This window comes from Mya arenaria, chromosome 16 (assembly GCF_026914265.1).
Source record: "Mya arenaria isolate MELC-2E11 chromosome 16, ASM2691426v1".
NCBI classification, from domain to species: Eukaryota; Metazoa; Mollusca; class Bivalvia; order Myida; family Myidae; genus Mya; species Mya arenaria.
Genome location: NC_069137.1, coordinates 7266802 through 7290479, shown reverse-complemented (window position 1 = coordinate 7290479; position 23678 = coordinate 7266802). Strand labels below are relative to the sequence as shown.

The following is a 23678-nucleotide window of genomic DNA, read 5'->3' as shown; positions in this document are numbered from 1 at the left end:
TTTTTGAATTGTTGTTTTCTAATCTGACTTAAACAATATATAAATTTTGTTCAGAATTAAAAATTCCGCATTTGAGTCCGCATAATCCTATATGAGAATAATTCAATTGATGGCCAACGGAAAAAACAACAACATTATTTTGAATTATTATTTTCATACTTCTTACCTGTTTTTTGTACATGTTGCTGAAAATATTGACTATATACAATGCAAACTTACCTTGTGCCATTTTGGAAGTTTGTGTCTCAAACATAAAATCAGTTTGCAAATAAACCGAATTTACAACCTTAAAACAAATGCTGTATTTTAGTGTCTATTTTAATCCGTATTCATGTTCAGCAATCATATGCAATACAGTATCATTGAATTGCAAATAATTGTAACAATTTCGGTCCGATCTTTGTAATAACATAACAGATAAGTTTCACATATTACTGTCAAAGAATGAAGCTAAAGTTGGGTGTCGGTTAATCCGATTAAATGGTAATAACAGTTCAGGAGGAAGAAGAACAATATAATGGTTAAATATTTTTCTTCTAAATTAACAATTTTGTACTTGTTCGGCACACACGCATACGCGATTGCACACGCATACGCAAACGTACACACGCATACGCACACGCACGCACACACACACACACACATGCACACACACACACACTAACACTAACACACGCATACCCACACGGGGTGTTCGTATGCCAATACAGGGCTTAATCCCATCAGTACTTTTCAGGTTCAATCTGTATAACAAATGGACATATTCCTACCAGGACTCGTAATTATTTCAGTTCTTAAAGGGCACTCTATCACGCGGACTCGAATATATGTATTTATTATTATAAATATATATAAGAAATAAAACACACCATTGAGGGTCATATGACATTATAAGGACCGACCAGACAGCCACAGAAAGTGAAAATGGATCGAGGCGATAGTCGAGGTGGTGTGTAAATATTTCTTATATCATTCCGAACATGTTGTATTAACATTCAATATCTTTAAATCTCTTAAGATGTGTTTTTTAAACAAAGCTGATATTGGCCACTTGCTACAAATGTGAAAAAAAGCAAACTGCGCTTACCACTTGTATGACGTCAGCGGTCCATATAACTTTTTGGCGAGGTCTGGCCCGCCAAAAAATATGATAAGGATGACGTCATTAAACTGGATTTTCATCAAAATACAGTGATATACGGACCGATCGACTTTATATATAAAAAGAAGGGACTCATTTATGTAAGGTATAATATAAGTATATAAATCATACATAAAGGACACACTAAATTAGGACTCAACTTACTTGACATGTAATATTGAGAATATTTGACCTGTCCCTGTATTTTTCATTGTAAAAAATTATATGTATTTATTTTTTTATCTCCTTAATTCAAAATATACTCTACAATTATTTCTGCCATTTACGTGTATATCTGCAAATAATTTCTATTTAGCTTTTGTTTGGATTAGTTTGCTACATATAAATGTTCAAACAAACCTATTATCTAGTAAGTATGTTAAAATATGTAAAACAATCTAAAATCCCTTCCAACATCGATACGATTACAGGGCGTGTTATTTCAAAAAGCGCGTTTGTTGTGTATCTTAATTTCAATTAAATAATGAAAATATCAACATTGCTTCCTGAAATAATACCGAAATAGAATATGAAATAAGAAATGCACAAAATGGAAAGCGGTGTTGCGACGGAATCTTAAAAAAATCAACGTGTCATAAAGTGAGGGTAGGGTGTTGATGTAACGGGATGTGATGTGAGATGGAGAGCGGGGAGGTCTCAAGATTCCATACCGTGATTTGACAATAGACGGCAGAAAAAAAGATTAGGATTATGTTTCATCCGTGACGCAATGTAATAGGACCATAGAAGGAAATTGACGGATATGATGTTTAAAACATTTTTAGTTTACATTTGTGAGCAATATTACAAACACCTGTCTGGCAGCGATGTAACAAATTATTGTGACATTTCATCTTAGTAAAAATAAGTTGAAAACAATATGCAATGAACATTACATCATTAAATTGTCAAAGTTTGTTAGAAAAAGAGCATATTGATAATGTTTTCACCACCATATATTTGTAAACAAAGCTTTAAACAGCCATGTTCGCGCCAATTTGACTTAGTAATTATTTTAAAAAAGGTAGGTCATAACATCTGTGCACATGCTCATTCCATCTAACATAAATGAACAAAAAAATATCTTTCAGGAAATAGTACGCGTTCATTTCTGCGCATTGTAATCAAAGACATCTAATTTACACCATGTATTGAAGAAAACAACATATTGCGCAATTATCTTAACTGTCAGTGAAAAACAATCGTTACTACTCGGCAACCTCCGGCAAGTTTCAGAAGACCGACCGAAGTGTTTCGATTGTCTAGCAACATATTCGCTCTCACATGGTATACTATATTTGCCGAAAAGGTAAACAATTGGTTAGAAAGCATCGTTTAAAATCAGGTTACTATAAAGTATAAAAATGCTATTAAACGATAAAGTTATTTGTAGAAATAGATACAAATAGCATATATCTCATTAATGTTTGTGTCATTGGGTGTCAATTAAGACTTGATATAAATAAAGTGTTTTCAAGGCACACGCATTTGATACCCCTAAGCTAATCGTTTAAACACATAAAACCATCTGATTAGAAAATAATATTGGTCAAAATCTATATTATAAGTATATGCTTAACAAAACAATTACCTGGCATGTTCCATGTGTTGATAACGTTGACATAAAGAGTGGTGCATTCTGTAGTTCATCAAATCCTACTTTCACTGTGTGTAATTTAAACACTGGTAGATTCACCACATCTGAGTAACACAGTTCGAGTAATCCAACTTCAGTAAGATGTTTCAGGTTTCCAAGGCGTCGTAAATCAAGAATTTTGTTTTGCTTTGAACCTTTATGTAGCCGTCTCAAACCTTTCCATATTAATAACTTTTGAATTCCTTTTCGTTTATGTAGCCAGTGGACGTCCGTCATATTTGACAAATCAAGTTTTTTCATTGTTTGCAAGCACTCAATTTCAGAGTTGTAGAATGTAGATGTGAGGTTCGGAGCTAGTCGGGGAGTAATAAACTCTATACTGCATTCTACTAAATGACTCAAATTCAAACCAGTGACATCTTTGAAGTTTGTCCCCTTAAGATGTAAATACTTCAAACCCTTGAACATCTTTAAATCAAGAACTTTGTCGTCACTTCTGTTCGCAGAATCGATACGCTCCTCGATATACAATGACATGCATGATTGATTTATCTTCACATATTGTTCTAAAACGGTTGCTACGTTCTCATCTCGTGTGTCATCAAAATGCTCATTATAGGTGACATGCTGCAGGCACAATTTCCTCCCTGAGTTGTCGCTCCTGTCTAGCTCTTTTTGGCCTTTTCGGATCGTATCATGCAGCATCATCGCTTCAAATGAAGGATAACCATCTCTATCACAAAAGTCCGTGAACAGCTCGTTCATTTCTTTTGAAAGTTCTTCAGCAGCTTTTGTATCAATACTGCAAAGGAAAATTAAAATCTGAGACAAACTAATTCCGCTTTCTCCTCTGTTATTTTTGTATGTGTGTTTGATATGCGAACAACACTTTGCAATGTCTTTTGATATACACAGCGCCGCTAGGTACTCTTGAACAGTTTTGTGCAAGAAGTAATATTGCGGGGAATCACCTGGATCATTGGTGCAGGATATGATGCCAGATTCAAGAGATGCAGTTTTTTGACTCTCAAAGTTCACATTCTCCTCCTCATCGATTTCAAATACAATTGTTTGATTTTCATCTTCAGCAAATAACTTTGCAAATGCTATTTTGCTCAGGGTGGGTATAATTTCCTTGTATTTGGATCTAGGAGATGAGCTTCTCTTGTCGCACGATTCAGAGCATCGTTCTTTTAGCAACGTTTCATATAGATCAGAAAGTTTCATATCTGTCAAAAGCCTTCCCTTGTATGAAAGCCAAACAATGTGAGCTAACACGATGGGGTATTCACTGAAATGCCATAAATTGTTTTCTTGTATTTCCTTAATGCAAAGTTCGTGATTTAGTAGTGTTCTTGTGCCTTCTGGATTATGGGACATCCCTGTACTGGGTAAATCATTCAAACGAGATACTATGTTCTCGACGAGCTTTTCTGGGTTCGAAACGCCATTCACCATCACGTGTTTGCCAATCTTTGAGAGGCCTATTTTCAGCTCAGCCAGTTTGTATGGCCTTGTGGTGATGAGTAAGGTGCAGTTTTCCCAACTTGTTTTAACATGAGGAATTCTTTCACCCGAATGGCATCCTTCAGGGTGCTGCCATTCGTCTAGACCATCAAGGACAAGCAGACAGGTGTTGGATTTTAAGATTTCTCCAAGCAATTCTTCTCCGCTAGTTTTGTCTATGCCGATCCTCTCTATGATGAATTTTAATATCATTTTCTTTATGCAACATTCTTTCTTCGCCTCACGGAGAATTATGTGAAACACAAATTCAAATTGACTTGAAAGTTCGTTCACTTTAGTATGTGTCCGAGTATAGATTGTCCGTCCTTCTCGTTTAGTTTCACACCAATCATGAACAATCTTCTTACAAAGGGAAGACTTTCCCGACCCAGGCTCGCCTTCAACAAATACTGTTTTAGCCAATGTGCCCTCCTTGATTTGAAAAATGTCATTCAATTCAGCTATATCGCCCCCTTTGTCTTTGCCATTTTCTTTTAGAGTAAGTTTAGGATTTTCATATATTTTCTCAAGTGCCTCATCGATGTCAAGCCGAATAGACAATGTGCTTGCAGTGTTGTCGTATAGTTTAAATAGCTCCTTTTTCAAATCTGGAAATAATATTATTTACTATACCGCAGTCATCCTATCTAAATATCAAATGATATATACAAAGATACAAAGGAATAAATGCCGTATACGAAAACAATTGGATTTTTTGTTTCAAAAGTTGACATTTATTATTTAAACGCTGTGTATTCATACTTTTGTTCTTAATAGTTTGCACCAATGGCTCAGCAAGTTATATTAAGCATGGATATTTGTGCAAAATGAATATTTTCTTTTCCTATAGGGCCAAATGTCTGATTTGAAGTCAGTTAAATTTTGTTTTGTAAACGTCTGGAACATATACTAATATGAACTGCGACAAACAGGAATGAGTCTTATAGTTATGTTTGAATTATTAGTTTATTTTGGTATCATATCAAATGTCACATCACCAACTTGGGACCAAAGTTGAATTGTCAATAGCAAGACACTAAAGTAAAAAAAGTATTCTTAAAACATATTTACAAAAAGCCCCATGACCTTAACTTCGCATCAAAAACTATGAACCACAGTTATGTTGTCAGTAGCAAAACACTATGACGTCATATAGTTTTCATAACCCATATTTCCTACAGACCAATGATTTGAAATATGCATCAAAATAGGGAACCACAGTTATATTTTGAGTAGCAATGCACTACAATGTCAGATAGTTTTCATAGCCCACATTTCCTACAAACCCATGCCCTTGTTTACGTTTCTTAAATGGGAACTTTATTCTTATTGTCAATAGCAAAACACTATGACGTCAAATAATTTTCTTAAGTTATAGTCACTATATGACACATTTTGCTTGTCGTGGTTTAAGATAATAGTCGATTCATAGGAATGAGCAAAGTCATAGCTAATATTCCTTGACCCTTTCCCATGTCGCAATATCAATTTAGTATAACTACTCAAAATCAGGTTTACTTTGCAATGGGCTGATGTCTAATGATTTTTCCAACGCTTTCAGCCATCCAGGGTCAACCAGTCTAAACGTAAGAATGTGGTCATGATCTCCATCTGTGTTTGAAAGTTGTGACGGTTCTATCGACGAATTGTAAGGGTGGTTGTTGAAATACTTGTGCATGTCATAATCTCTTATTAAAGGTGTATTTTTGCAACACTTACATTCCCATGGATTTGTCAATACTTTGACAATGTCATTTACAAACTGGCTACCTGTTGGTCCACAGATAGCTTTTTGTTTGCTTGTTACGGCATTAAACTGTAATATCGCTTTTTTGCCAAGATTAAGCATCTTTGGGTGACAGCAATCTAGAAATACAATTACTTTCGTCACATGTTTAAGACAATTGAATTTCTGTTCAAGCTCACTGTCTTTCAGCGTATGGGCGTCTAGTTGAAATCCTTCATCCCCATGATGACCCGAATAAACTAATACGATGGTGGTGATCTCTGGAGTATCAATCTTGCTGAACGCTTTCTCCAATTGTTCACCGTACGTTGTAGTAGATTTCTTCACTGTGACTACATTGTCCCTGGAAAAGAAATATGTGCGTCAAAGGATTCAAAATTTGGATTATAAATGAAGTTATTTTTGAATAAAATACTGAATTATGCAAGAAATAACTCAATCGTATCACTATACCCGGTTGCGACCACTCTTAACGTGTCTTTACTAACTACAGTTATTCTTTCCGGCACGTGAATCATCTTACCTTCACGTCACAGAATAAACAAGATATGTTTGTCAAACATTATGCCCCTCCCCCCAGAACGCCATATTGTCAGAAGTATATGGTCAATTAAATAAAATATGCATGGACCGAAATGACAGCTGATTTGACACTGACATTGGATGCCGTTGAGGCAGTTTTAAGATTATGACCATTCGAAGAGTGAGGATAGAGTGTGTTATGACCATGACCTTTGACTCTATGACCCCAAAATCCATAAGCGTCATCAGCTGGTCACAAAAAATCTAAATGTCAAGTTTGAGGGCCATTGGTGCAGGCATTGACAAGTTATCACACATACAAGTGTTTTTCATTCAAGGTCACTGTTACCTTGACCTTTGACCCAAATGACCCATAAAATCATACGGGATCATCTACAGGTCAGACACAACTCCAAGTCAGGTTCGAGGGCCATGGGTGCAGGCATTATCGAGTTATTACTCGAAACATTTTCGCATTTAAGGTCACTGTGAACTTTACCTTTGTCCCAATGACTCCTAATATCAATAAGAGTCATTTTCTGGTCAGGCCCAACTTCTATGTCAAGTGTGATGATCATAGGTTCAGTCATTGTTGAGATATCACTGGATGATTTGTTAACCTTTTTGCGATAAAGGTTACTGTGACCTTGACCATGGCCCGATAACCCCAATGTTAAGTGGGGTCATCCTGGTCAAGCACAACCTTCATGTCAAGTTTGATGACCATCAAAGGAATTGTCGAGTTTGCTTTCAAGATGTGACCTTGACCTTTGACCCCTAAAATAAAAAGGGGTCATCTACTTGTCAGTCCCAACCTCCAAGTCAAGTTTGAGGGCCATGGGTGCAGGCATTTTTGAGTTATCACACGGACAACCTTTTTCCATTCAAGGTCACTGCGACCTTGACCTTTGGCCCGATGACCCCCCAAAATGATAGGGTCATCTACTGGTCAGGCCCAACCTCTAAATCAAGTTTAAGGGCCATGGGTGCAGGCATTTTTGAGTTATCACACGGACAACCTTTTACCATTCAAGGTCACTGTGACCATGACCTTTGGCCCGATGACCCCAATAACAATAGGGTTCATCTATTGATCAGGCCCAACCTCCATGCCAAGTATGAGGGCTATGGGTGCAGGCATTGTCGAGTTATCACTCGGACATCATTTAACCATTCAAGGTCACTGTGACCTTGACTTTTGGCCCGATGATCCCCTAATACAGTAGGGGTCATCTACTGTACAGACCTAACTTCCATATAAAGTTTGATGACTATAGGTCTAGGCATTGTTGTGTTAACACTCGGACAAGCTTTAAAATTATTTTACCATTAAAGGTCAGTGTGACCTTGACCTTTTACCCGATGAGCCATAAAATCAATTGAAGTCATCTACTGGTCAGGCCCAACCATCATGTCAAGTTTGATGACCATATGTCCAGGAATTGTTGAGGTATCAATCGGACAATCTTTGGTCTACCGACGGACCGACCGACCGACCGGCCGACATACCGACCGACATGTGCAAAGCAATATACCCCTCTTCTTCGAAAGGGGGCATTATTAATGTTTGACGTGATATTTTGCTACATTGTCCCTGGACAATTAAAAGAAAGTAACAGTTGACGAAGACATTTTCATGTAAAACAGTGACGTGGATTAATACACTCTTGAAACAAGCAAGCGATACCGAGTACACGCCATACCTATACTTCTAACTTGAATACCGTTCGATGAAATAAACGTTGTATATTGAAAAGAATGAAACATACTTTACACCCATCAGAATTGCTTTTGTAATGACTCTATCTTTCAGCTTTTCTATATCGTCTTCAAAACGTTTTGTTATGTCCTCTTTCTTATCTGTGCCCGCTATGAAAATGGCACCCCAGCGATCACCTAAAACATCCATAAAAATCCTTAGTGCTATGCAATATTAAGGCAATGACAATATCATCAACTCAACGGGAGGCTAACAATCAACGTTCAACGAATTTATACTTTAATGTCTAGAACATTTAAAGTTTGGTCAAAGCTAAACAAACTGGGTCAAATTCTTCTATAATGATATCAATGGTGTTATTATAAAAAATGGTTTTCTCTCTGCAAAATTTCAAATTGGGCGCGGCGTCAGACAAGGCTGCCCCCTATCTTCTTCTATATTTATTGAACTACTATCTAATACAATACAGAAAAATAAACTTATTAAAGGAATACAACTTTATAACAATGAAAACAAACAATCTCTTTTTGCTGACGATGCTACATATATTAATGATGGATCCAAAACATCTTCGAAACTTTGATAAAAATAATAGATAACTTTGGAAAAATATCTGGCCTAAAATTAATTTAACAAAATCTACAATCTTAAGAGTCGGGAGTTTAAAATCATCATGTATTGCATACTTCGATGGTTATCAATTTCAAAACGACAGTCAGGAAGCCGAAACACTTGGAATCGTTTTTAACAAGAGCAATAGCAATGTGATTCAAAATAATCTCGTTCCAAAGCTACAAAGTTTCAAACATTGTCTCAAAAGTTGGCATTAGCGCTTCCAAAACTTATCTATCTCATGACATATTTACCTTCACCACCTAAATACATCCTTGATGACAAAAACACGTCTTTTTTAAGTTCATTTGGAACAATAAACCCGACAAGATAAAAAGGGAAGTACTTATGAACGATTTTAAAGATGGTGGCCTTAGTGTTCCAAATATTGGTATGTTAAATAAATTGATCAAAGCGTCATGGGTAAAGTGACTACTTGATAAAACAAATAGGCATCAATACAAAACTTTTTATAATGACGCTTTACATAAATTTGGAAGCAGGTTGGTTTTCGAAAGTAATCTCGTCAAAGATACAATAAACATCATTGCACAGAAATATAAATTTTTAGCTGAATTACTCTTATCATGGTTGAAATAAGCACATCTATTTAAATCAATAGTTCAAGTAAAATAATACTATGGAATAACTCCGACATAAAGGTAAATGAACAAAGTGTATACTATCACAAATGGTATGAAAAAAGTAAGATAAAACATAAATTGAAAAAGGAATCAGTCGTTAATCATGACATAGTCTCACTTGTTCAAATGGTTGAAAATACTAAGCAAAAACCGAATAAAATTCTGTATCCATTACTAATGAAAACACTTAAAGCAAACCATGGAAAAGAAGATAAATGGAATCAAATTTTAGGAACAGATTTTGAGACAAATATGTGGAATAAAATATTTACATTGCCATTAACATGCACCATTGATTCAACAAAAAGAACCTTCCAGTACAAATTCATTTATAGACTAATACCAACAAACAGATACCTATATCAATGCAAGCTCACAAACCCTAGCTTGCCAATTCTGTTCAGAATATATAGTGACAATGGAACATCTTTTTTGGGACTATAGATTTGTTCAAAATTTGTGGAACAATCTTAATAACCTATTCTTGTCAATAAATATCCCATTTAGTCTAAATATTAAAACCATAAGTTTTGGATTTTTTTCAAAAATCAAATATTAGTCGTCTCATTAATTTCTTGATTGTGCTATCAAATATGTTATATACTTTATGAAGCTTAGAGATATTACTCCAACTTTTACGGCTTTCAAACACTACATAGGTGTGCGATACAAAATCGAACATGAAATTGCATTAATGAATGACAAACTATCAGTCCACGAGCAAAAATGGCATGTATTAAAATAAAAATTACTTTTAAGCAACACCCTCTAGTTTAGTCATTTTTTTATTTCTACTTTTTTCGTAGTTTATAAATTTACTTACTTACTTTATTTACTTGTCAATATTTATTTTTTTTAGTTAAAAATTGATCTCTGCTTTTTGTGTCTTTTCTTTCTGTTTTATCATTGTGTTTAACAATATAAAAATGTCTATTTTTTCTGTATCGACACCATTCTCACTTCTTAAATAAACATTACATGATGAACACCATATGCTATACATTACGTATGTATGTGATCAATTGTGTTGTGTAATGTGGAATATTTAATAATAAAAAAACAATCAACGTTCGATGCAGCGGAAAGGTCATCACTATCCAAGGGGGGTCTACTTTATAGTTATCAAGCCAAAGCAAATGCCATCAAAGCGTAAGGGGAGGCTACTACACAGTGATCAAGCCAAAGCAAATGTCATCAACACGTGAGGGAGGCTACTATACACTGGTGAAGCAAAGGCCAATAGCATCAACATGTAAGGCAGGCCACTATACATTGATCAAGCCAAAGCAAATGTCATCAACCCGTGAGGGAGGCCACTATACACTGGTGAAGCAAAGGCCAATAGCATCAACATGTAAGAGGAGGCTACTGTACAGTAATCTCGACAATGCCATCGTCACAAACACGTAATCGGAAACTGCTATACAGTTATCATGGCAATTTTCAAACACCTCACACGTAATAGTGGTTATTATACAGTGATCAAGGCAATGTCAATGATACCAGGAAGTAAAGGGAGGCAACAATACAATGATTAAGACAATGTCAATGCTACCAGGACGTAAAGGGAGGCTACAATACAGTGATCAAGGCAATGTCAATGCTAACAGGACGTAAAGGGAGGCTACAATACAGTGATCAAGGCAATGTCAATGCTACCAGGACGTAAAGGGAGGCTACAATACAGTGATCAAGGCAATGCCAATGCTAACAGGACGTAAAGGGAGGCTACCAAACAGTGGTCAAAGCAATGCCAATGATACCAGGACGTAAAGAGAGGCTACAATACAGTGATCAAGGCAATGTCAATGCTACCAGGACGTAAAGAGAGGCTACAATACAGTGATCAAGGCAATGTCAATGCTACCAGGACGTAAAGGGAGGCTACAATACAATGATCAAGGCAATGCCAATGCTAACAGGACGTAAAGAGAGACTTCAATACAATGATAAAGGCAATGCCAATGCTACCAGGACGTAAAGGGAGGCTACAATACAATGATCAAGGCAATGTCAATGCTACCAGGACGTAAAGGGAGGCTACAACACAGTGATCAAGGCAATGTCAATGATACCAGGACGTAAAGAGAGGCAAAACTACAGTGATCAAGGCAATGTCAATGCTACCAGGGCGTAAAGGGAGGCAACAATACAGTGATCAAGGCAATGTCAATGCTACCAGGACGTAAAGGGAGGCTACAATACAGTGGTCAAGGCAATGTCAATGCTATCAGGACGTAAAGGGAGACTACAATACAGTGATTAAGGCAATGCCAATGCCACCAGGACGTTAAAGGGAGGCTACAATACAATGTTCAAGGCAATGTCAATGATACCAGGACGTAAATGAAGGCTACAATACAGTGATCAAAGCAATGTCAATGCTACCAGGACGTAAAGGGAGGCTACAATACAATGATCAAGGCAATGTCACTGCTACCAGGACGTAAAAGGAGGCTACAATCCAGTGCTCAAGGCAATGCCAATGCTACCAGGACGAAAAGGGGGGCGACAATACAGTTAGCAAGGCAATGCCAATCCTACCAGGACGTAAAGGGAGGCTACAATACAATGATCAAGGCAATGTCAATGATACCAGGACGTAAAGGGAGGCAACAATAAAGTGATCAAGGCAATGTCAACGCTACTAGGAGGTAAAGGGAGGCTACAATACAATGATCAAGGCAATGCCAATCCTACCAGGACGTAAAGGGAGGCTACAATACAGTGATCAAAGCAATGCCAATGATACCAGGACGTAAAGAGAGGCTACACTACAGCGATCAAGGCAATGCCAATGCTACCAGGACGTAAAGGGAGGCTACAATACAGTGATCAAGGCAATGCCAATGATACCAGGACGTAAAGAGAGGCTACAATACAGTGATCAAGGCAATGCCAATGGTACCAGGACATAGAGAGAGGCTACAATACAGTGATCAAAGCAATACCAATGCTACCAGGACGTAAAGGGAGGCTACAATACAGTGATCAAGGCAATGCCAATGCTACCAGGACGTAAAGGGAGGCTACAATACAGTGATCAAGGCAATGTCAATGCTACCAGGACGTAAAGGGAGGCTACAATACAATGATCAAGGCAATGTCAATGATACAAGGACGTAAAGGGAGGCTACAACACAGTGATCAAGGCAATGCCAATTCTACCAGGACGTAAAGGGAGGCTACAAAACAATTATCAAGGCAATGTCAATGATACCAGGACGTAAAGGGAGGCTACAATACAGTGATCAAGGCAATGTCAATGCTAACAGGACGTAAAGGGAGGCTACCAAACAGTGGTCAAAGCAATGCCAATGATACCAGGACGTAAAGAGAGGCAACAATACAGTGATCAAGGCAATGTCAATGCTACCAGGACGTAAAGAGAGGCTACAATACAGTGATCAAGGCAATGTCAATGCTACCAGGACGTAAAGGGAGGCTACAATACAGTGATCAAGGCAATGCCAATGCTACCAGGACGTAAAGAGAGACTTCAATACAGTGATAAAGGCAATGCCAATGCTACCAGGACGTAAAGGGAGGCTACAATACAATGATCAAGGCAATGCTAATGCTACCAGGACGTAAAGGGAGGCTACAATACAGTGATCAAGGCAATGTCAATGCTACCAGGACGTAAAGGGAGGCTACAATACAATGATCATGGCAATGTCAATGCTACCAGGACGTAAAGGGAGGCTACAATTCAGTGATCAAGGCAATGTCAATGCTACCAGGGCGTAAAGGGAGGCAACAATACAGTGATCAAGGCAATGTCAATGCTACCAGGACGTAAAGGGAGGCTACAATACAGTGGTCAAGTCAATGTCAATGCTACCAGGACGTAAAGGGAGACTACAATACAGTGATTAAGGCAATGCCAATGCCACCTGGACGTTAAAGGGAGGCTACAATACAATGATCAAGGCAATGTCAATGCTACCAGGACGTAAAGGGAGGCTACAATACAGTGATCAAGGCAATGTCAATGGTACCAGGACGTTAAAGGAGGCTACAATTCAATGATCAAGGCAATGTCAATGCTACCAGGACGTAAAGGGAGGCTACAACACAGTGATCAAGGCAATGTCAATGATACCAGGACGTAAAGAGAGGCAAAACTACAGTGATCAAGGCAATGTCAATGCTACCAGGGCGTAAAGGGAGGCAACAATACAGTGATCAAGGCAATGTCAATGCTACCAGGACGTAAAGGGAGGCTACAATACAGTGGTCAAGGCAATGTCAATGCTACCAGGAGGTAAAGGGAGGCTACAATACAATGATCAAGGCAATGCCAATCCTACCAGGACGTAAAGGGAAGCTACAATACAGTGATCAAGGCAATGTCAATGATACCAAGACGTAAAGAGAGGCTACAATACAATGATCAAGGCAATGCCAATGCTACCATGACGTAAAGGGAGGCTACAATACATGATCAAGGCAATGCCAATGATACCAGGACGTAAAGAGAGGCTACAATACAGTGATCAAGGCAATGCCAATGGTACCAGGACATAGAGAGAGGCTACAATAAAGTGATCAAAGCAATACCAATGCTACCAGGACGTACAGGGAGGCTACAATACAGTGATCAAAGCAATGTCAATGCTACCAGGACGTAAAGGGAGGCTACAATACAGTGATCAAGGCAATGTCAATGCTACCAGGACGTAAAGGGAGGCTACAATACAATGATCAAGGCAATGTCAATGATACCAGGACGTAAAGGGAGGCTACAATACAGTGATCAAGGCAATGTCAATGATACCAGGACGTAAATGGAGGCTACAATACAGTGATCAAGGCAATGCCAATGATACCAGGACGTAAAGGGAGGCTACAATACAGTGATCAAGGCAATGTCAATGCTACCAGGACGTAAAGGGAGGCTACAATACAATGATCAAGGCAATGTCAATGATACAAGGACGTAAAGGGAGGCTACAACACAGTGATCAAGGCAATGCCAATTCTACCAGGACGTAAACGGAGGCTACAATACAATGATCAAGGCAATGTCAATGATACCAGGACGTAAAGGGAGGCTACAATACAGTGATCAAGGCAATGTCAATGCTACCAGGACGTACAGGGAGGCTACAATACAGTGATCAAGGCAATGCCAATGCTACCAGGACGTAAAGAGCGGCTACAATACAGTGATCAAGGCAATGTCAATGTTACCAGGACGTAAAGGGAGGCTACAATACAATGATCAAGGCAATGTCAATGATACCAGGACGTAAAGGGAGGCTACAACACAGTGATCCAGGCAATGTCAATGATACCAGGACGTAAAGAGAGGCAACACTACAGTGATCAAGGCATTGTCAATGCTACCAGGACGTAAAGGGAGGCTACAATTCAATGATCAAGGCAATGTCAATGATACCAGGACGTAAAGAGAGGCTAAAATACAGTGAACAAGGCAATGTCAATGCTACCAGGACGTAAAGGGATGCTACTTTACAGTGGTCAAGGCAATGTCAATGATACCAGGACGTAAAGAGAGGCTACAATACAGTTGTCAAGGCAATGTCAATGCTGTCAGGACGTAAAGGGAGGCAACAATACAGTTATCAAGGCAATGTCAATGCTACCAGGACGTAAAGGGAGGCTACAAAACAGTGGTCAAGGCAATGTCGATGATACCAGGACGTAAAGAGAGGCTACAATACAGTGATCAAAGCAATGCCAATGCTACCAGGACATAAAGAGAGGCTACAATACAGTGATCAAAGCAATGCCAATGCTACCAGGACGTAAAGGGAGGCTGCAATACAGTGATCAAAGCAATGCAAATGCTACCAGGACGTAAAGAGAGGCTACATTACAGTGATCAAAGCAATGCCTATGATACCAGGACGTAAAGAGAGGCTACAATACAGTGATCAAAGCAATGCCAATGCTACCAGGACGTAAAGGGAGGCTACAATCCAGTGATTAAGGCAATGCCAATGCTACCAGGACGCGTAAAGAGAAGCTACAATACAGTGAACAAGGCAATGCCAATGCTACCAGGACGTAAAGAGAGGCTACAATACAGTGATCAAAGCAATGCCAATGCTACTAGGACTTAAAGGGAGGCTACAGTACAGTGATCAAAACAATGTCAATGCTACCAGGACGTAAAGGGAGGCTACAATACAGTGATCAAGGCAATGCCAATGCTACCAGGACGTAAAGGGAGGCTACAATATAGTGATCCAGGCAATGTCAATGCTACCAGGACGTAAAGGGAGGCTACAATACAGTGATCAAAGCAATGCCAATGCTACCAGGACGTAAAGGGAGGTTACAATACAGTGATCAATGCAGTGTCAATGTAACAAACACGTCAGCGGAAATTACTCTACAGTATCATGGCAAAGTTTATGTTGTGCACACGTAAGGTATTGATACTATACAGTGATCATTGCACATCAAATGTTACTAAGATGTGAGTGGTAGCTACTATACATTGATGAAGCCAATACCAACATGTAAGGAAGGCTACTTCAGGGTGATCGTTGCAAAGTCAATTTTATCAGGATACTTGTTCAGTTAGCATCTCCTTTAAAAGTATACGTTAGGATTGACTTTAAGAACCAGGTAAAACTTTTACAAAATACATGCTTTACCAGTTTTAACGATTGCTGAACAAACTTTTGGTTGGTTTTATCAGTGAAGCTTGATGTGATAATATCATCAGATCGATAATCAGCAATTGGTTTGGCTTTCAACGTGATGATCAGGCTTTACAGTATGATAGGTATGAAATACATTTTATGCTCTCTGAATAATGCTCACCGACTGGGGACCGTATTTTCTCTTCATCACACGAGTGGCACTTGACTGGATTGTATCGCCAGTTCCACAAACAACCAACGCATATCTGTATTTTGGAAACACAGAATCGATCATGTGTTAGCTTGTCGAAAGTCTTCTCTGAAATAAATATTATAAAAACAAGTGTATGAGTTTCTTTATTCGTTTTCCCGCTTACATGTGATATACATTTGCATCATTCAATAAAGAAAATATGTTGTCACATTCTACTACTTCTACTATTTCATGTGGAGTTCCTCAGGGTTCCATACTAGGCCCTCTTTTATTTTTGATTTATGTTAACGATATTTCAGCCGTGGTTTAAAACAAGCTCTTGTTATTCGCTGATAGTAAAAGTTGTTTCAGGTAAATGTAAGTTTTCTGTGGAAACGTCAATGAAAAATGACCATTTGTTTAGGATCTAGATGCAAGGTCTCACATTGGCCCAGAACACTTTAAATTACTCAACTGGTTACCTGTATACAAACGTGTAGACCAGATTATTTTGGGTATTGTCTTTAGAATAAAAAAGGGCATAGCCACGGACTATATGGGAGACAATTTTATCTCCCAAGATACTGTACACTAACATAGGACAAGGTTATGCCAGAAAGGGGCTTATGCTGTTCCAGAGGTCAAAGTCCTTCTTCTTTTCTGGCATTTCCTTATGGAACAAGTTGCCATCTTCTATCGCACAGCCTAAGAAATTACCTGTTTTTAAATTGCTAGTAAAGAATCTTTTTTATAGATAATTTGGCATAATTAGTTATGCTATTAAACAGTTTTTTTTCATTTATTTATTCAAAGATATTCAGTAAAGGAACTATTTTAACCTAACCTCGCATTTTATGAGTAATACATACTGTCATATTCATTCTGTAATGTGATATTTATATATAACTTTATCAACTATAACTTTATTTTACTAAATTATGTGATACAACTACGGCAATATTTATTTTAATGCATAAATACTTACTTTCAATATATTTATGCAATTTCGATTACAGCTATATAATACTTAAATATGCAATGCCTCCCTATGCCATGCCACCAAAACAAAGGACCACAATGGAAATAAGAGTTTTCTCTTGTTTGTGTCATCCTTGGTTCGGTGTGCCTGTCATGGCTATGGATAATATCATGTATGTATAATGTTATTTACTATACATGTTGTTTATTTTAAATGTCCATGTATGGGCATTCCTTACTGAAATAAATCTATCTATCTATCTATGTCATAAAATGTGTACGTTAATATTTACTACCATGTATAATACGTTACTTTTTTGTTTGCTGGTTATTGACCGACCATGTGAAGTACGTTACTTAATGTTTATATTCTTATTCATGCACCGTTTATACAACGTTACTTTTTTCTTTTCTTGATATCAACTAGCCATGTAAAACACGTAATTTAATTTTAATTTGCTGATTAATCATCGACAATCCGTGCAAAAAGCGTTACTTTTTTGTTTAGTAACTATTGATCATCCATATCAAATATGTTACTATCTTTTCTGGGTTTGCTAGTTATCCATGTACAATACGTAAGAAGAATCCCTCATTTTGGTACGCGGTATTAAGGAGTTTTGTTAATGTAGTACTCATAATTTTGGTAGGTTGTATGCGGTACGCAGAACCTCACCAGTTTTTTTATGCGCAGACTTTTTTTTAACAACAATTAATTTTACTTGACACGCAGTATCTCGGGAAACCAATTTAGGTGTAATTGAGAACTATTTGCCTTAGAGTCAATTTATCGAAATATTGAGGTCGGTTTTACAAAAGGCTGGTCACAAGTCGCCAAATGCATGGAAAATGTGCCGTAATTTAGAATATAACACTCAATCATGAAAAGAAAAGATAGCTATACCATACCAGGCTTATTTACGCAGCAAATCTCACACTTGTCTTTTTTTTTTCCATCGTCTTGCGATGGGGTCCACCAGTTGATATCCTCTCCTCTAAGACCCGACTGGAAATGTATTTTAACTATATAAACGTACCTTAGATGCATCTGTTGATGACATTTAATATTTGCTGAGTGATAACATTGCTGCTGAAAATACATGCTGTCAGTGCTTAACAATCACGGACTTTGGATAATTATATGTAAATTAACGAAAAGATGCGGCAATCTGAAATTGATTACTTTCATCCAAACCAGATACAAGATAGGGTGGTTAAAATTATCAAAATAACTAAACCTTAATGGGTTTTTTTTCGTTACATGTTGTTAACACTGAGTAAGTTTTATAAATGTTTACTACCTATTACAGAGTTGAGCTATGGACATGTAACATGCATGCGTTACAATTACTAGCCCACCCCTCTTAACAAGAAGGTCAGCACCAATTCCAGTCGTGCTACTGGATCAAACTTTCTCTATAATCAAGCCGACGGTTCGAACCTAATATGAAAAAGATGAATACCAAAGCGTCATTTGAATATGTACAATATTCTTACCTCCAATTCTTTTTTTATGTCTGTCATCGTAACAGCCTGAAAAAGTCAGAATAAAAACGTTCTAAACTTGTGGAACCTTGTAAATTATACATATATTCCTTCGGGACGATGTCATTTACAATTAACAAAAACTTTGTTAGGATTTACAAAGATTAAATTTTATAAATACTTTAACGAGAGACAATCAAGAAAACAATTACCAAAAATGAAACAAGAGCTGTCACAGAGACAGCGCGCTCGCCCATTCAGCCGCTTTTCAGTGTAAGGATTGAAAAGTTTTGGCGAAACATGCATGGATCACTGTTAGATTAGATTTCAATGCAATACATGATGTGCTGAGATATTAACATAAATGTAGTTACATGCAAAAATTTAACCAGAGTTTTGAAGTGTAATAATAAAGGGCCATTATTTGCAAAATACAGTGAACTAACTTGGTTATTCAATTAGGTTGGGTGGTTGAATACCATTGTATAAAGTGTCAATGCAATACATTAAGTTGTTGCTGAGATATTATCCTATGTATGCTTACATGCAAGACCTAAACAAGACTTTCTAAGTCGCGTAATATAGGGGCAAAAATTATATAATATGAAAGATAGAGTTATCTTACATGATTAAATAAGAAGGCTAAATGGTTGGGAGCCTGTGTGTAAAGTTTCAATGCAATACATGATGTATTCGCTGAGGTATTGACTTGAAAGTGGTTACATGCCAAACCTTAACCAGAGTTTCTAAGTCGAATACAAAAGGGCAATTATTTTGCATTAAATGCAAACTTGAGTTATCTAACTTGATTGATTTAGTAGGTTGGATGGTTGAGTACCAGTGTATAAGGCCTCAATGCAATTCCTCAAGTAATTGCTAAGATATTAACCTATGGCTCTTTACACGCAAAACCTTAACCAGAATTTCTAAAGCTAATAATAAAGGGCACTTATTTGCATTAAATGAAACTAGAGTTTATCTAACTTGGTTAATTAAGTAGGTTTGATGGTTAAGTACCATTGTATCGAGACTCAATGCAATACCTCAAGTAGTTGTTGAGATATTAACCAATGTGTGCTTGCATGCAAAGCCTTAACCAATTTTCTAAGTCGAATAATAAAGGCCCATTATTTGCATTAAATGCAAACTAGAGATATCTAATTTGGCTAATTAAGTAGGTTGAATGGTTGAGTACCATTGTATAAAGTCTCAATTTCTCAATGCAATACCTCAAGTAGTTGCAGAGATATTTACCTATGTGTGCTCCTTAACCAAGGGGTGACGCCGACGCCGACGCTTGGGTGAGTAGTATAGCTCTCCTTATTCTTCAAATAGCCGAGCTAAAAACTCATACTCAATCTATATATGCATATAATAAACGTTTCGATTAGTAAGCTGGAATGTTCAGGCAGTTCGATGTGGATTTAAACTAGTTTCTAAATACTCAAGCTGACACTTGTCCGACCCTTATCTAAAACCACCCTACTTTTTCAACATTTGCTCTTGAACTTCTCGTTCTATGTTTGTTGAGTAAATTGAATTGTAGAAATGCTTACGGACAGGGAGCTATATTTCGTATCATCAATTATTCAAAGAAAATGAGGGATCGGTGTGAGGACTTCATATTTACCCTTTGTATATGTGCAAGAATATCTGAAGCTGCTTTCTTCCTACTTTGTTGAAGGGCTTCCTGTGCCACTACAAGTTAAGCAAAACGTATTCAAGTAGTAGTATTAGTTATAGTAGTAGAAGTACTAAAAGTAGTAGTAGTAGAAGTAGTAGTAGTAATAGTAGTAGTAGTAAAAACAGTAGAAGTAGTAGTAGTAGTAGTAGTAGTAGTAGTAGTAGTAGTAGTAGTAGTAGTAGTAGTAGTAGTAGTAGTAGTAGTAGTAGTAGTAGTAGTAGTAGTAGAAGTATTGTAGTAGAAGTAGATGTAGAAGTAGAAGTAGTTGTAGTAGTAGAATTAGTAGAAGAAGTGGTAGTAGTAGTAGTAGTGGTAGTAGTAGTAGTAGTAGTAGTAGTAGTAGTAGTAGTAGTAGTAGTAGTAGTAGTAGTAGTAGTAATAGTAGTAGTAGTAGTAGTAGTAGTAGTAGTAGAAGTAGTAATAGTAGTAATAGTAGTAGTAGTAGTAGTAGTAGTAGTAGTAGTAGTAGTAGTAGTAGTAGTAGTAGTAGTAGTAGTAGTAGTAGTAGTAGTAGTAGTAGTAGTAGTAGTAGTAGTAGTAGTAGTAGTAATAGTAGTAGTAGTAATAGTTGTAGTAGTAATAGTAGTAGTAGTAGTAGTAGTAGTAGTAGTAGTAGTAGTAGTAGTAGTAGTAGTAGTAGTAGTAGTAGTAGTAGTAGTAGCAGCAGCAGCAGCAGCAGCAGCAGCAGCAGCAGCAGCAGCAGCAGTAGTAGTAGTAGTAGTAGTAGTAGTAGTGGTAGTAGAATTAGTAGAAGTAGTAGAATTAGTAGAAGAAGTGGAAGTAGTAGTAGTAGTAGTAGTAGTAGTAGTAGTAGTAGTAGTGGTAGTGGTAGTGGTAGTGGTAGTGGTAGTGGTAGTAGTAGTAGTAGTATAAATAGTAGTTCACTTTATTATTTCACTGATAAACTCTATATCAAAAGGCATGATTTATATAGATAAGCGGACCATACTTTCTTTGAAGGTTTGCACATCTTTGTTTTTGTCCTCTTGAAACTGTTCCTCCCCAACTCCTCCTTCGACTGATTTTGGTGCAAGAAATAGCAATCGGGCGTTCTTCTGCTCATCCAATAATACGTTTTGCATGCAAATGTTGCCATGGGATACAGGTTTTCTGAATAATTAAATGTCTTTTTAGATGTATTTTGGAGACATTCACTCGATTTTAATGACCTTGAGAACACGGCAAGTCCTTTTAGCGCGCTTTACACTCGGTAGTCCGTAAATAAGTGTCACAATCTGGTATGAGGATTGTCTACTTCTAAACAATTACATGTCACATACAGTTATTTAAAAATCAAAACATGTGGCATGGTTGAATAACCTTAACGCTTGTATTATGTTATATTGGCATAAATACACATCTAATACAAATACAAAGCATATGAGACGTACCATTGCATGTACGATAAGACTACATTAAGATTGTACAAATTAAAGTATTTTAGTACAGTTTTGCTTGTGTAAAGTATAAACACGCTATTAAAGTTTTGAATGATGTTGCATGCATAAGTTTTTCACTGACCTTTCACATTTTGGTGGCTGATGAAGATATTCAATGGCCCGGCATATTTGGTAAAGTATTCGTAACTTATCCTTCCATTCTAACGTTTGCGGTCTTTCAAGTGCTATTTCCGGTTTTCTCTCAGATGGTATTTCCGTTTCGATCGTTGCTGTTTTATCTCTTTCTTTCTGTATTACTTCATCTAGGGTCCCCCCTCCGAAATATGGTGCAACGAAGCTAACAGTCCTAATAATAAAAGTGTACGCTATAAATATATAATAATCATCCTGATCGTTACACTTTTATCACGAAATGTCTTGGATTTACTTCTGAAACGTTTATGTTATTCTTTACAATGCCTCACACGTTATTTTGACAAAATACTTCAGTTCTCAAGTTTGAAAAGTATATAACACTTATATACTCGTTTCATTTTCCCGTACGATAGCATATTCGTGAGTTTTGAAATGAGTTTAATTAATATAATAAACAAAGTCATTTAACACCACTTGGGTGTTCCGCATTGCTCTGCATACACAAAGTTTGGAATACAACTAAAGGATGCAGTGAGCGTATTATCAAGTTAAAAATAAATAATGTATGCTTTTCATTGTTCCTCTAATAACTACGGGTTTGACTGTTTTTGAGACAGTTTCCGTCCAAAGATTTTCAAGACAGCATAAAGTATTAACCATTTATGTAGTAGGCCACTTGGGGAACTATTAACAAGATAAAGTATAGCACATGGTACTGTTCATTCTTGTAGTAGGCCACTTGGGGAACAATTAAAAAGATAAAGTATAACACATGGTAATCTTCATTTCCGTAGTAGGCCACTTTGGAGAACTATTACCAAGATAAAGTATAGCACATGGTACTGTTCATTCTTGTAGTAGGCCACTTGGGGAACCTTTTTACAAGATAAAGTATAGCACATGGTACTGTTCAGTTCTGTAGTAAGCCTCTTGGGGAACGATTTACAAGATACAATATAGCAAATATTACTGTTCAGTTATGTAGAAGGCCACTTGGGGAACGATTTACAATAAACAATATATAACAAATATTACTGTTCATTTCTGTAGTAATCCACTTGGGGAACTATTTACAAGATAAAATATAGCAAATATTACTGTTCATTTCTGTAGTAATCTACTTTGGGGACGATTTACAAGATACAATATAACAAATATCACTGTTCATTTCTGTAGTAATCCGATTGGGGAACAACTTACACGATAATGTATAGCACATGGTACTGTTCATTTATGTAGAAGGCCACTTGGGGAACGATTTACAAGATACAAAATAACAAATATTACTGTTCATTTATGTAGAAGGCCACTTTGGGGACGATGTACAATATATAATATAGCAAATATTACTGTTTATTTATGTAGTAGGCCACTTGGGGAACAATTGCGTAATGTAGAATTATCTGTTCCAGGTTATTCTGAAATACATATACATCGCTATTGTTAAGTTATGTAACATGTATCAAATACTAGTTCAGATATTCCTTTACTACAAATACTAAATAAACATTTATATCACAAGACAAAACAGATCGTGAGACCAATGCAGGGAACGATTTGCAGCCATCTCAGTGATATTTAAGTTCATTCCATATAGTGCATGTGCTGTAATTTTTGTGAATATTTTAATTCACAATTGCAAAAACAAATCCAAACTGAGTAAACATCAGAATTAAATTTCAATTCCGTCTTTC

General features: G+C 37.0%; 1 protein-coding gene across 1 annotated transcript in view; it reads right to left on the bottom strand.

The window, feature by feature from the left end:
• Positions 1–23678, bottom strand: part of LOC128222098 (uncharacterized) — a 73972-nt gene that overhangs the window by 31666 nt on the left and 18628 nt on the right. The window contains exons 4-13 of the mRNA XM_052930944.1: positions 23335–23402; positions 21971–22195; positions 21399–21559; positions 20396–20463; positions 18778–18813; positions 18190–18286; positions 16291–16428; positions 8283–8409; positions 5763–6334; positions 2733–4852 (exon numbers count right to left, since the gene is read on the bottom strand). Of these exons, the coding sequence (XP_052786904.1) occupies positions 2733–4852; positions 5763–6334; positions 8283–8409; positions 16291–16428; positions 18190–18286; positions 18778–18813; positions 20396–20463; positions 21399–21559; positions 21971–22195; positions 23335–23402 (3612 nt within the window). The remainder of the gene's footprint in view (positions 1–2732; positions 4853–5762; positions 6335–8282; positions 8410–16290; positions 16429–18189; positions 18287–18777; positions 18814–20395; positions 20464–21398; positions 21560–21970; positions 22196–23334; positions 23403–23678) is intronic.